This window comes from Ahaetulla prasina, chromosome 1 (genome assembly GCF_028640845.1).
Source record: "Ahaetulla prasina isolate Xishuangbanna chromosome 1, ASM2864084v1, whole genome shotgun sequence".
In the NCBI taxonomy this organism is placed as follows: domain Eukaryota; kingdom Metazoa; phylum Chordata; class Lepidosauria; order Squamata; family Colubridae; genus Ahaetulla; species Ahaetulla prasina.
The window spans coordinates 15338674-15353626 of record NC_080539.1 but is presented as its reverse complement, the minus strand read 5'-3'; the positions used below and the strand labels follow the sequence as shown (position 1 = coordinate 15353626).

The 14953-nt window shown below is 44.8% G+C and overlaps 1 protein-coding gene across 2 annotated transcripts in view; it reads right to left on the bottom strand.

The window, feature by feature from the left end:
* The window catches only part of RAP1GAP2 (RAP1 GTPase activating protein 2), a 356373-nt gene that overhangs the window by 92135 nt on the left and 249285 nt on the right, over nucleotides 1-14953 (bottom strand). For both annotated transcript variants that reach the window (XM_058164269.1, XM_058164270.1), the window contains 4 exons: nucleotides 11047-11082; nucleotides 7723-7767; nucleotides 5625-5657; nucleotides 508-717 (listed from right to left, as the gene is read on the bottom strand). In XM_058164269.1, the coding sequence (XP_058020252.1) occupies nucleotides 508-717; nucleotides 5625-5657; nucleotides 7723-7767; nucleotides 11047-11082 (324 nt within the window). The remainder of the gene's footprint in view (nucleotides 1-507; nucleotides 718-5624; nucleotides 5658-7722; nucleotides 7768-11046; nucleotides 11083-14953) is intronic.

Sequence of the window (14953 nt, the reverse complement as noted above, 5' to 3'; positions counted from 1 at the left end):
GGCTTTTAGGAAGGCCTCTGAAGGTGAAACGGAAGTCAATGCGTGCCGCATGTGTCAATCTTGAGCCCGTTTCTCAGCTGCAGAGAGCTTTCCAGAAGGCTCTTGTGGCAAAACGAAAGCCAGGGGGGCGATGCGTGCATCAATCCGGACCTTGTTTTTTTGCTGCAGAGAGCTTTCCGGAAGGATCTGGCAGCGAAACGGAGACCTGGGGGTGATGCGCGCGAGCGGTAGCAAGCAGCCACAGAAGTGGGCTGGTAGTGGGCTCCTTCTGGGCCGGGCTGTCGGTGCTGCCGCCACAAGGTGAGTCAATAATTAGACCCATCCAAAACAAAGTCCTAGCCCTTTTTTTCGGGGGTCAAAAGAAAATAAGACACGGTCATATTTTGGGGGAAACACAGGTAAATGCAAACATTCCCTGACATGCAAATGCTGGAGATGTTTGCTCAACCCCTTTAAGTACCGCATAACCATGTGTGTAATGGAGCACATGCCTCCTTTCTCACTAACCTTTCCTAAGAAATGTTTCCGATATGCCTTGGCTTCACCTTTGCACTCCAATTTGTAGCCGTAAGTGCTGGGGCTGAGCGGCTCCTCCTCTTCGTCACAGATGCTGCTTTCGGATGAAGTGGGGGTGCTGAGGTTCTCAGGGTCTTCGATCCAATAACCCCCAAACTGAGGCAAGATGATTAAGGGGTAGGGACTCCCTTTTTCTAAAAACTGTTTGGAGTGGGGAAAGGAATTGTTATCAATTGCCACTCGGGGATGAAATCTACTTACCTTCCCTACTAGTTTGGAAGTGCGTGTGCCGCCATCACCAGGTCTGATTTTTGACCCTCTACGCATGCGAAAAGCCTTCTGCGAATGCGCAGAAGGTAACAAACAGGAAGTAACAGCATCCAGGCAGGTAGGCGGAGCCTCGCACTTCCGCCGCTACTAGTTCACCGAACCACACACCACCACCGCTACCAGGTCGCCAAACCATGCACCACGACCGCTACCAATTCGCACGAGCAGGACAGAACCGACAGGATTTCACCACTGTTGCCACTTTGGGAGAATGTCTTAGCTGCCTTGGCCTGAATCATAAGGTCACCGAACGAGATGTAAATGTAACAAGATGTAAATGTTGATTCCATAAATCAGTATTTCTCAACTGTGGCAACTTTCAGCTGTGTGAACTTCAATTCCCAGAGTCTAGCTTAGTTGGTTGGGGAATTCTGGGAGTTGAAGTCTGAACATTCCCAAGATTGAGAAACACTCCCGTAAATATTTCAGGGCAGATTCGATTCTCAGGCTTGTGTGTAAATATGGACCCAGAATAAAAGGTTCAACTCTATTTCCAGGCCTTGTTGTGGTGCAGATGTACAATTCCAACCCACTCTATAAAGGAAGTCACATTAAAATGCTACCTGACACTCTACACTCCTGACCCAACCCCATCTGGTAAAAGAAAAAGTGATCGCTCAAATGCCACCCAACTCTATGTTGCAATCACATTCTCAAAATGTGAATCAAAGGATTTAACAAAAGACTTCCGAGTGTGAAGTTAAGCATGGAGAAAAGGTAGGGCTAGATATAAATCTCCAGCATTCATCAGTTTCCAGTCTCTGGATTGATGAATTAAAACTGTATGTGTAGGTGCAGACGGCGAAGATATTTATTCTGGATATCCTCAACCTGGTGCCAACCACATTTTTTTTGCTTGTACAGTACTTCTCTGATTATTAGAAGTCACAGTAGGAACACATTGAAACACATTTAGAGAGTGTGGTGTTGAAGAATAGTAGTCTTAACATCTAATTTGAGTCAGTCACTGGGACCAAAGGGTTATTCTTTCAATCTTTTGGACTTGTGCTGGAGCCCATCATCAGGGAACTTCTCTCTCTCCAGAATATGTGCACTGGGCTGTTCTACTGGTTGCATTTTAACAGAGTTGCAATTGGACGGGATCTTGTAGGTCATCTAGTCCAGGGGTCTCCAACCTTGGCAACTTTAAGCATAGCGGACTTCAACTCCCAGAATTCCCCAGCCAGCAAAGCTTCATTAGAGCTTTTCCCAATTAGAGCAAAGCTGGCTAGGGAATTCTGGGAGTTGAAGTCCGCCAGACTTAAAAGTTGCCAAGGTTGGAGGCCCCTGATCTGGTCCAATCCCCCACCCAAGCAGGAGACCCTACACCATTTCTGACAAATGGCAGTCCAGTCTCTTCTTGAAAGCTTCCAGTGATGAAGCTCCCACAACTTCTGAAGGCAACTTCTGTTCCATGGGTTGATTGTTCTCACTGTCAGAAAATTTCTCCTTATTTCCAGGTTGAATCTCTCCTTGTTCAATTTCCATCCATTATTCCTTGTCTGGCCTTTGGGTGCCTTAGAAAATAGGTTGACCCCTTCCTCTCTGTGGCAGCCCCTCAAATATTGGAAGACTGTTATAATGTCTCCCCTAGTCCTTCTCTTCACTAGACTAGCCATGCCCAGTTCCTGCAACTGTTCATCGTATGTTTTAGTCTCCAGTCCCCTAATCATCATGGTTGCTCTTCTCTGCACTTTTTCTAGAGTCTCAACATCTTTTTATAGTGTGGCGACCAAAACTGGATGCAGTTAGTACTCTAGGTGTGGTCTTACTAAGGCTTTATAGAGTAGTATTAGTACCTCACTTGATCTTTTTTTATTATTATTATTATTATTTTATTTGAATTTATATCCCGCCCTTCTCCGAAGACTCAGGGCGGCTTACATTGTGTAAGGCAATAGTCTCATTCATTTGTATATTATATACAAAGTCAACAAAGTCAACCCCCAACAATCTGGGTCCTCATTTTACCTACCTTATAAAGGATGGAAGGCTGAGTCAACCTTGGGCCTGGTGGGACTCGAGCCTGCAGTAATTGTAATTGCAGCAGCTGTGTGTTAATAACAGACTGCATTAGCCTGTTGAGAACACTTCCCAGCCCAGCTTGACTGTATCCCTCTGTTAATGCAATATAGGATTGCATTGGTGTTTTTGGCTACTACTGCACACTGCTGGTTCATATTTAACTGATTGTTCCACTAGGACTCCAAGATCCCTTTCACAGTTACTGCTATTAAGCCTGGTTTCACCCAGTCTATATGTGTACTTTTGGTTTTTCTTGCCTAACCATATTTATATGGTTCCTGGTTGTATGTAGCTTTTAATTGTTAATTAGAGTCTTGATGGCTGGCTATTAAGTCATTAATTGTTGTTTCCTTAATTGTTGTTTCCTTATGCTGTCACATCCCTCAGTTCCTAAGTACCTGCCCACCTGGCTATCAGATACTTAGGAACTGATGGTGCAGCAGCAAAAGGAAACAATAACTAATGACTTAATAGCCAGCCAACAACTCCCTAATTAACAACTAAAAGCTACACACAACCAGGAAATACATGTAAATACAATGCATAGAACAGCCCAGTGCACACATTCTGGAGAGAGAGAAATTCCTTATGATGGTCTCCAGCACAAAGCTTGAAAGCCTGAAAGAATAAACCTTTGATCTCAATGACCATCCCAGATTGGATCCTGCAATATTATCCTGGGGACACTTATATTTACTTTCGATTGCAATAGTTGCCTTAGTTCATTAAACCATTCTTGACATTCTTTAATGTCTATTCTTAGCATTCTTAATCCTGTAGCATTTTCGGTCGAAAGTGTTGTGGGAAGCCCCCACCCCTCCTAGAAGAATGAAATATTTGGGGAAATATTAAAAAGGCAGAATATTATAGTTACCAAAAGGAGAAATGGAGAAACATGCTCTTAAAGACAGAAAGCAGCCCCCCACCAAGTCTTTCTTAATAGCCCACAGCAGATGCCAGCACTTAAGAGCCCCTGATGGCTCAACAGACTAAGCAGTCTGTTATTAACACAGCTGCTTGCAATTACTGCAAGTTCAAGTCCCACCAGGCCCATGGTTGACTCAGCCTTCCATCCTTTATATGGTAGGTAAAATGAGGACGCAGATTGTTGGGGGCAATAAAAGTTGACTTTGTATATAATATACAAATGGATGAAGACTATTGCTTAACACAATGTAAGCCGCCCTGAGTCTTTGGAGAAGGGCGGGATATAAATTCAAATTAAAAAAAAAAGATAAAAGAGCTTATTGAAAGAGGAAGACAAGTATCTAGATAGCTCTATTCATAAGCAAAACAAATGCTGCAGGCAGAAATCCATTCAAGACAGGATATTGCAAAACTCCTTGGTAGGAGTAGAAAGCATCCTACCCAAGCAGCCTCGCCCAAGATCCAACACAGGACGGAAGCCATTAGCCACAATAGGAATTGTCCAACACCCTTTCCAAACATAAGCCCCTTCACTGCACCACTTCCAGAGCAGCCCAAACATTCAAAGTCACAGAAACCTGGGAGCTCTGGCTTTTTCAAATTAAAAAAGCCAGAGGTTGACCAGATTAGCTAAGACAAGCACCTAGGATTTGGATTTCCTCTTTTGCCTATAGAGCCAGCTATGACCCCTACATGACCACCTATAGGAATCCGACAATGGCCAATAGAATATTAAAGGAGATGTTCTGGCACAGGGCCAGGAAGCTCAAATAGAAAGCCCAAAGGAGGTATAAACCCCTCACCACCACCACTCTCAACTCCATTTTGTTCAGCTGACCCAGAACTGTCTTTGTGGTTCTGTTCAATTAACCATCTTTCCAAGCAGCCTCCATGTTTCCAGTGTCTTTCTCCCAGCTTGGAAGTGGTGAAATGCTATCGGTTCACACCGGTTCGGACGAACCAGTAGCAGCAGCGGCGTGTGGTTCAGCGAATCAGAGCAACGGCAGCACGAGGCTCCGCCCACCCACCCAGACATCGTTACTTTCTGGTTTTAACCAGGAAGTGACCTGTTTTTGACCCTCTGCAGATGCGCAGAAGGCTTTGTGCATGCACAGAGGGTCCAAAATCGCACATGATGATGGCGCACGCACCTCCGAACCAGTAGATAAAGTAAGTAGATTTCACTCCTGAACTGAACCAGATGGATTTTCCTTCCAACAGTGTCTTCCAATGTATTCAAAACCACGTTATACATATTCTGGCAGAGCATTAGAAGCCTCGTGAGCTGGGGGAGGGTTGGGATTCAAAAAAAGGCCAGAGCAGCCCCCAAATGTGTGGCCGAAGCCCCTTCCTTTTGTCGGATTAAAAAAAGCAGCACGGGTAGAAAAGGTGCAGCTTTTCAATCGCAAGGTTGTTATGGTGAGATTTTTGGATCCCCACCTAAAGGTGACTTCAGTGTGAAAATAGCTCACTGGTTCAGACTTTTTAAACTTTTCAGTGCCTCTGTGGCTCAGACTGGTAAGACAGTCTGTTATTAACAGCAGCTGCTTGCAATTACTGCAGGTTCAAGCCCCACCAGGCCCAAGGTTGACTCAGCCTTCCATCCTTTATAAAGTTGGTAAAATGAGGACCCAGATTGTTGGGGGCAATAAGTTGACTTTGTATATAATATACAAATGGATGAAGACTATTGCTTGACATAGTGTAAGCTGCCCTGAGTCTTCGGAGAAGGGTGGGATATTAATGCAAATTAAAAAAAAACTTTCTTTTAGTAATCTTTCTAATGGTTCTCCCCCCACCCCACCCCCTGTACTTCGAGTACTTACCTCATCAATGCTGGGATAGGGGATATAGTCGTCCTGGAAGATAATAATAAAAAAAAGCACACACAAGAAAATGTCACCCTGGGTTCTATTTCAAACACCATTTAAGGTAATAAAAGCAGCTTTGTTTCTTTTGGAAATATAACTGATATTGCTTCTGAAAGATACAATTTCTTTAAAAGTGAAATTAGGACATGCTTGATAGTTTCCTTCCTTCCACTTTGTCTTTTTGCTCAATCACTTCCCTCTCTCTCCCTCCCTTCCTCGCTCTCTCTGTCTCTCTGTGTCTCCCTCCCATCCTCCCTCCCTCTCTCTCTCTTCATTCTCTCTGGATTTTCCACATACTATTCCTTTTTTAATTTTTCCTGTCTTTCCAAACCTCCTAGCAGTTTGAACTCAAGTCAGTTGAAGCCATCGCTGACTGTTGGGGGCGAGTCATTGGCCCCAATGGAGAGGGTACGCAACTTAGGCGTCCTCCTGGATGGACGGTTGTCTTTTGAAGAACACATGACGACCGTCTCCAGGGGAGCCTTCTATCAGGTACGCCTGATACGCCAGTTGCGCCCCTTTCTAGACCGGGATTCCCTATGCACGGTCACTCATGCCCTCGTCACTTCCCACCTGGGCTACTGCAATGCTCTCTACACGGGGCTCCCCTTGAAGAGCACCAGGAGGCTCCAGTTGGTCTAGAACGCAGCTGCGCGGGTGATAGAGGGAGCGACTCGAGGCTCCCATATAACACCTCTCCTGCACAAGCTGCACTGGCTTCCTGTAGTCTTCCGGGTGCAATTCAAGGTGTTGGTTACCACCTTTAAAGCGCTCCATGGCTTAGGACCGGGTTATTTACAGGACCGCCTGCTGCCACCTATAGCCTCCCATAGACCTGTGCGCTCCCATAGGGAGGGCCTCCTCAGGGTGCCGTCAGTCAAACAATGTCGACTGGCGACCCCCAGGGGGAGGGCCTTCTCTGTGGGGGCACCTGCGCTCCAGAATGAGCTTCCTCCAGGATTACGACAACTTCCTGACCTCCGGACTTTTCGTCGCAAGTTGAAGACGTATTTATTCTATCGCGCAAGGCTGGCTTGAAATAATTAGTAATTTTAATTGGGGTTGATTATATTTTTATTTTTGTTTTTAAGTTTTAAATTCGGCCAAATTGAATTAGTCTTTTCATATATTTTTTTAAAATTTTATATTATATGTATAACTGTGTTTTATCTGGCTGGAAACCACCCTGAGTCCTTTGGGAGAAGGGCGGTATAGAAATCAAATCAAATCAAATCAAATCAAATCAAATCAAATAAATAAATAAATAAATAAATAAATAAATAAATAAATAAATAAATAAATAAGACTATGCATGATGGAGAGCCAACCTTCAAGAAAGAAAATTCCCTGGCCAAAGAATGAATCATAGGGCCTGGAATAATACTGGTTTACTCATAGAAAATAGGGGGAAATTGGAATTCTAGGATCCCGGCTGCAATCCTGTACTTTGGCCTGAATTTTTTTCCTCACTCCAGAAAGATTGTGGGCTAGTTAAAAAAGTCTTGTATGTTTATAAATTAGTATATTAATTTATAATATATGTATAAAGGAGGATGGAACCACATGTATAGATATGTTGATGTAAAGGGAAAAATGGATATATAACGGATGTATACCGATGTGGAAATGTTGCAAAGAGGAAAATTGTTAAGAACTTTTACAAACAATACGCAATATTTAATACTCCATATATTAACAGCAGCACGTATAGCCTATGCCCAAAATTGGAACAATGAAAATCCACCAACAGAGGAAGAATTAATTAAAAAAAAATATTAGAATGTGCAGAGATGGACAAACTTACGAAAGAAATTAAAGAGGACACAGAATATTATAAGGTCTGGAGCAAATGGTATGAATGGTTAGAAAATAGGAATGGTAGATAAATAAAAGTAAAGTAAGATAGAACTAAAATATGTGTAAATGATAGGAAAGGACTGTCTTGAATAGCTGATAAACAGTGATATCTATCTACATATATATATATAAAAACTTTTAAAAATTGTTCAATAAAAATTTATTTTTTTAAAAAAAGCCTTGCATTGACTCTGACCTTGCTTTTCTGGCCTCCACCCTTCTGTTCTTCTGATTTTGGACCCTGTTTGGATGAAGAAAAAGTAGTTAAAGACTTCAGTTAAAAGTTAAAAAACTCGGAATACCTACAAAGCATCTGCTTAGATTTGATCTGTACCATGTCACTTAATACTTAGTTGGGTAACCTTTAGCGTGAATTATGGCCTTATGATGTCTTCCCATGGAGTGAACCAAGTCTTTTAGTTCTGCAGCTGTTATAATGTGAAACTAAGATTGAATGATTGCTTCCCTGAACTGGGTTTTATTGCTGTGTCGCTTCTGACTAGCAAGTTTCTTTAGTCGGCTCCATAGATTTTCAATTGGGTTTAAGGTCTGGGCTATTCCCCAGGCCATTCGAGCAGTGGAATAGGATTATCTTGAAACTCCCGAAAAAAGTGGGGTTATTAGCCATCAAACCTCAAAAATACACTTTTCCCAGAAGGTTTCCACAATTTTGGCCACTCCTGTAGATCTCTGGGGTTACTTCAGAAATTCCTTTGAAGAAGTGGCAAGGCAGGGTGGAAGCGGCTTAAGAAGCTGAAAAATTATCTTATTTATTTAGCGAGAAAGTTTATATGGCCGCCCAAGTCACTCATGGGGATTCCAGGCAATTTACAGAAATAAAACCCCAAACCAAAATCCAATAAATCTTTTCTCCCCCCCTCTCCCAGTGTCGTGTCCCACTCCTCCGCTGACGGCCGGGTCAGGGAAATCCGAATCAGGTGTGCCTCTGCAGCTCTGCCAAAGTCCTAGCAAAGTCCTCAGGGCAGGCAGGAGACCAGAAAGTGACTTCAGCAAGATATGTTTAGACTTTGCCTGACTCAGAGAATGCCAGAAAGCAGGTCCTTTATATAGGCCATGGGGTGTGGCTCTATGACTCAGCACTTATCCAGGCCTGCCCCTCCCTTCCTTCTGTTGCCTCCGTCTATCAAGTCTTCTGATGCAAGGGTCACTCCAGTCTGCAGCTGTTAGCAATTGACCTCCCTCAGGCTCACATGCTGTGGAGGAGGGGGAGCGGTCTAGTTGCTCCGTTTGCCTGGGCATGGAGCCAGAGCTGGGGGCTGGAGATACTTCCTCCTCTTCAGCCTGTCTGGGCATGGAGCCAGGGCTGGGGCCGGGAGGCATACTAGGACATTCCTCCGTGTTCGGAAGCAGATAAGAAGGCCCCGGCTGTGGTGAGATCGGACGAGACACAACACCCAGTGACAACAATCAAATCAACCACTTGATAGCCTCTGTATCACCCTGGGGTCCCCAAGCCCCTTGGCAAAACCATATCTTCAAGACTTTTCAAAAGAGTAGGGGGCTAATCTTATTTCCAGAAGCATGATGTTCCACAGAGAGGGAGCCACCACAGAGAAGGCCTTTCTTCTTGGTCGCACTAGATGGAATTAAGAGCGGGAACCCATAAAGAAACTTGCTTCCCCACTCTGGTAGGTCATGTAGATAGAATAGCATAGCACTTGTGTCAGAAGCACCAAGGGGCTTCTGGGTTGAAATGATTAGCCAGTGACATCCCTGTTGCTCGGGGGACACCCGTTTGGGGGGCATCTTTCATGTCCCCAGCAGCAGCCTAGAGCAGGGGTCTCCAACCTTGGCAACTTAAAGCCTGGAGGACTTCAACTCCCAGAATTCCCCAGCCAGCTTTGCTTTGCTGGGGGATTCTGGGAGTTGAAATCCTCCAGGCTTAAAGTTGCCAAGGTTGGAGACCCCTGGCCTAGAGCAAAAGAAGGAAGCTCAACTCTGCCCCACCCCAGCACGCAGGACTCGAACGTGGGCTTGCGAACCTCTTACCCAGTGTTCCTAACCACATGAGCCATTGTGCTCCTGGTCAGCTAAATGAAACTGGGGAAAGGCTGTCCTTCAAACAACCTGACCCCACACACCATCTTAAGTCTTGCAGAAGCATAGGAAATTATTAAAGCAAAACTCCAAACAACACTTATTTGCTATTTTCTCCAGGTGACAAAGCTTAACACATTTGACACGCCTTGAGGCTATCGCTGAACAGTGTTGGAATGGGAGGGTGGAGAGGGAGAGAGAAATATGACATACCACCGAATCAGTGAAGCAGAGGGCTTGCTTTCCTCTGCTGTCACCTGACCAGACCAACAGTGGATATTTAATGCATGCTGAGGCAGTGATCAGGCCTCAAGAATAGCATATGCTGATCGCCTCAACACTCCAAAACATCTAATTCCCCTTCTCGGTGAAAGAGTAAGAAGCTAGTTAGAACCGGGGTCCCCAACCCCTGAGCTATGGCCCACTACCGAGCCGCAGTCTGTTCAAAACTGGGCCGTGGGAGAGATGGGCAAGCACACATGCGTGAAGCTCCACTCGCATGAGGGGTGGGCAAGCATGAGCCCATGAGCATGAAGCTCCATTCATACAAAGTGGAGCTTCACCTGTGAGCACAAGTTCCCTCCACTTAAGTGCCCTCTGCTTGTGTATGTGAAACTTCGCATGCAAGTGCAAACACCCTCTGCTCATGCGTGAAGCTCCATTCATGCAAGTGGAGGGTACGCACACATGCCACTATTGTGGTCCGCCAGCAGCCTGCGGAGCTGGCAACAGAGTCGGACACCAATGAGGCTGAGGAAGAACATGGGCCAGTCCTGGAGGCTGGGGAAGGCCTGGATGAGGGCTCTGCGTCAGAGGCAGAGGTGGGGCCAGGGCCATCTGGGAGTGATGTGTAGACTCCGGAGGCTCCAGAGGCTGACAGTAGTGAGGCAGAGGATCAGGAGGAGCCTGTTCCTAATGCACGTATGAGAAGAGCTGCCAGAAGCCAAGAGCAGCTAAAGCAAAGAGGACTACTCGGAAGTAGGGCCAAGAGATGATTGGCCCCTCCCATAAGGCTTAAAAGACCAGCAACGGCGTTTGGGCTCTTTGCTGGAAAACAATGTTGATAGCCTTGTCTTGCTGCATTTATTTCTTGTCGGCGTCTTCTGCTTTTGAACTTTTGCCAAGAAAGGCTTTTGGCAGTTTGCCTAATTAGACCAAGGTTGGTGATAAGACTGAAGAATTGTGTTAGGAAGAATTTGCTTTGAATTAATTTGGACTACGCTGAGAATGAGTTAATTCTCAACTGTTCTAATAAAGTTTAAACTGACTGAGTTTACTACTACCTACTTGGGCCTGGGTCACAACAGCCACTACTACAAGTGGAACTGTGCACATGCGTGTGCGCTTGCCACTCACTCACACACACACACACACACACACACACACACACACACACACACACACCACTAAGCTAGAAAGGTTGGGGACTGCTGAGTTAGAAGATAAATGCTGTTTCACTTACCTGCATTTTTTCGAGCATTTCAAAGAATTCTGCAGACTGGCGAGTGGGGAGAGAGAGAAAAAGAGAGAGAGAAAAGTGCAAGAAATGAATGTCAGCATGAAATGACCACTCCAAATACATCTGATATAAAGTTTTACATTTTTTTTTCACTCAAAATTCTAATCAGTGGATATGAAAACCATTAATATGAAGATCCTGGAATCTACTCAAGATCTAAAAAAGTGTTAGGCAGTTATTGGTAACACTCTCACACAAAACTTTGAAGCTTGAGTAAAAGTTCATCCCAGCTATGAGGATGACACCAATATTTATTCATCTGAAATGTTTTACATCCCATAGTTCCTTTCCTGGAAAATAGGTAAAGTTTCTGATAAATACCTGATCACAACAAAATACCTTATGCCACCAGACTTGAAATCCTGGGTTTAGAAAATTTAGAACTCCGCCACCTTCGGCATGACCTGAGCATAACTCATAAAATCATCTGCTACAATGTCCTTCCTGTCGAAGACTACTTCAGCTTCAACTACAACAATACACGAGCACACAATAGATTCAAACTTAAAGTAAACCGCTCCAATCTTGATGTAGAAAATGTGACTTCAGTAACTGAGTTGTTAATGCCTGGAATGCACTACCTGACTCCGTGGTCTCTTCCCAAAATCCCCAAAACTTTAACATAAGACTGTCTACTATTGACTTCACCCCATTCCTAAGAGGTCTGTAAAGGGCGTGCATAAGAGCACCAGCAGGCCTACCGCTCCTGTCCTAATGTTTATTTATTTATTATTTATTTATTTATTAAACTTATATACCGCACCATCTCCCATAGGACTCAGGGCGGTTCACAGGCATATTAAAACAATATAAAACAATATAATAAATAGACTTATAAAACCCAGATTAAAACTAAATATTATCAAGGCCTGATCACTAAAACAATAAGAACCAATAAAACCCCCATTAAAATTTGTTTAAAACATTTTTGTTCTTAGGCTAGTCCCGCGCGCTGAAATAATAGAGTCTTCAGTTCACGTCTGAAGGTCCGGAGGTCAGGGAGTTGTCGTAATCCAGGAGGAAGCTCATTCCACAGGGCTGGTGCCGCCACAGAGAAGGCCCTCCCCCTGGGGGTCGCCAACCTGCATTGTTTGGTCGACGGCACCCTGAGGAGGGCCACTCTGTGGGAGCGCACAGGTCGTTGGGAGGCAATCGGTGGCAGAAGGCGGTCTCGAAGGTATCCCGGTCCTAAGCCATGGAGCGCTTTAAAGATGGTTCCCTTTGGTTGTATTCATTTTGTGTGTTTATTTCATGCTTATACTTATATATACTGTTGTGTTTTGACAAATAAATATATAAATAAATAAATAAATAAATGAATGAATTTATTTATCTATCTGGACCCGTTCCAGTCCGGCTTCCGACCCGGTTACAGCACTGAGACGGCTTTGGTCGCATTGGTGGATGATCTCTGGAGGGCCAGGGATAGGGGTTATTCCTCTGCCCTGGTCCTATTAGACCTCTCAGCGGCTTTTGATACCATCGACCATGGTATCCTGCTGCGCCGGTTGGAGGGATTGGGAGTGGGAGGCACCGTTTATCGGTGGTTCTCCTCCTATCTCTCCGACCGGCCGCAGACGGTGTTGACGGGGGGGCAGAGGTCGCCCGGCGCCTCACTTGTGGGTGCCGCGGGGTCGATTCTCTCGCCTTCTGTTCAACATCTATATGAAGCCGCTGGGTGAGATCATCAGTGGCTTCGGTGTGAGGTACCAGCTGTACGCTGATGACACCCAGCTGTACTTTTCCACACCGGGCCACCCCAATGAAGCTATCGAAGTGCTGTCCCGGTGTTTGGAAGCCGACGGGTCTGGATGGGGAGAAACAGGCTCAAGCTCAATCCTCCAAGACGGAGTGGCTGTGGATGCCGGCATCCCGGTACAGTCAGCTGAGTCCGCGGCTGACTGTCGGGAGCGAGTCATTGGCCCCGATGGAGAGGTGCGCAATTTGGGTGTTCTCCTGGATGCACGGCTGTCTTTTGAAGATCATTTGACGGCCGTCTCCAGGAGAGCTTTCCACCAGGTTCGCCTGGTGCGCCAGTTGCGCCCCTTTCTAGACCGGGATGCCTTGAGCACAGTCACTCACGCCCTTGTGACGTCTCGTCTGGACTACTGCAATGCTCTCTACATGGGGCTCCCTTGAAGGGCATCCGGAGGCTGCAGTTGGTCCAGAATGCAGCTGCTGGTGATAGAGGGAGCCCTCGTGGCTCCCGAGTGACACCTATCCTGCGCAGGCTGCACTGGCTACCTGTGGCCTTCCGGTGCGCTTCAAGGTGTTGGTGAGCGTCTTTAAAGCGCTCCATGGCATAGGGCCGGGTTACTTACGGGACCGCCTGCTGCTACCGAATACCTCTCACCGACCCGTGCGCTCTCACAGAGGGACTCCTCAGGGTGCCGTCGGTAGCGACAGTGTCGTCTGGCGACACCCAGGGAAGGGCCTTACTCTGTGGGGGCTCCGCCTCTGGAACGAACTCCCCAGGACTTCGTCAACTTCCGGACCTCCAGACCTTTCGCATGAGCTCAAAACTTACTTATTTATCTCGCTGGACTGGGTTAGTTTTCTTAAGTTATGGGTTTTTAATGGGTTTTACCTTTAAATTTTAATTGTGGCCAATTCAAATAAGTTTTTTATTAGTATTTTAATTGTATTTATAATGTATTCATTTTTTACTTGGCTGTGAACCGCCCTGAGTCCTTCGGGAGAAGGGCGGTATACAAATTTAAATAATAAATAAATAAATAATAAAATAAATGAATGAATGAATGAATGAATGAATGAATAATAAATAAATAAATAAAATAAAATAAAATAAAATAAAATAAATTAGGGTAAAATCTTCCTCCGAGCAATCTTGATTCCTGGTAACTTTATGAAGGCGTCCATGTAGATTCTTCTCACACAGGTACAAAAGTGGAATACCATTGCTTGTTTTCAATGTTTGTTTAGCTCCCTCATACATAATGTACAGGTTGTCCTTGGCTTACAACCATAACTGAGCCCCAAAATTTTGGTTATTAATTGGATATAATGAAAGGAATCAATAGGACAGGAATGGTAGGCATGTTTTGTGCTCCTATGCACGCCCCTTATAGACCTCTTAGGAATGGGGTGAGGTCAATAGTAGACAGTTTTTGGTTAAAGCTCTGGGGATTTTGAGAAGAGACCAAAGAGTCAGGTAGTGTGTTCCAAGTATTAATAACTCTGTTACAGAAGTCATATTTTGTATTGTTATGATTGAAGGTTGTTAAGTGAGTGACATTTGTTAAGTGAGTTTTTCCCCATTTTGCGACCTTTCTTGCCACAGTTGTTAAATGAATCACTGCAGTTAATAAGTCAGTAACCCGGCTGTTAAGCGAACCATCAAAGTCCCCATTGACTTTGCTTAGCAAAAGATTTTTTTAAAAAAGAGGGTCGTATGATCTTGGGCCACAGCAATGGTCATAAGTCTGAGACAGTTGCCAAGTGTCTGAATTTAGATCACATGATCATGGGGATACCGCAAAGGTGGTAACTGTGAAAAAGGGTCGTAAGTCACTTTTCTCAGCGCCGTTGTACCTCCATCAATATTTGCATATAAGGAAACAATACCCTTGACTCGGGGAACTCCAGAAATGGAGCAAGATAGGTAAAAAGAAATAATAAATACCATAGGGACTAATATAATAATAAATAATTTATTTATTTAAAAATAAATAAATTGCATAGGATAAAAGAAATAATAAATGGTATAGTGGCTTTGTGTTGATCAGTTGCTTCACAAACAGTGTTTTGATTGGTGCCAGGTCTCTACAGCCTCAGGCAGAGAAGGGCTATTCTGCACCCCTCCCTCAAATGTTCTTTAAAATACAGAGTT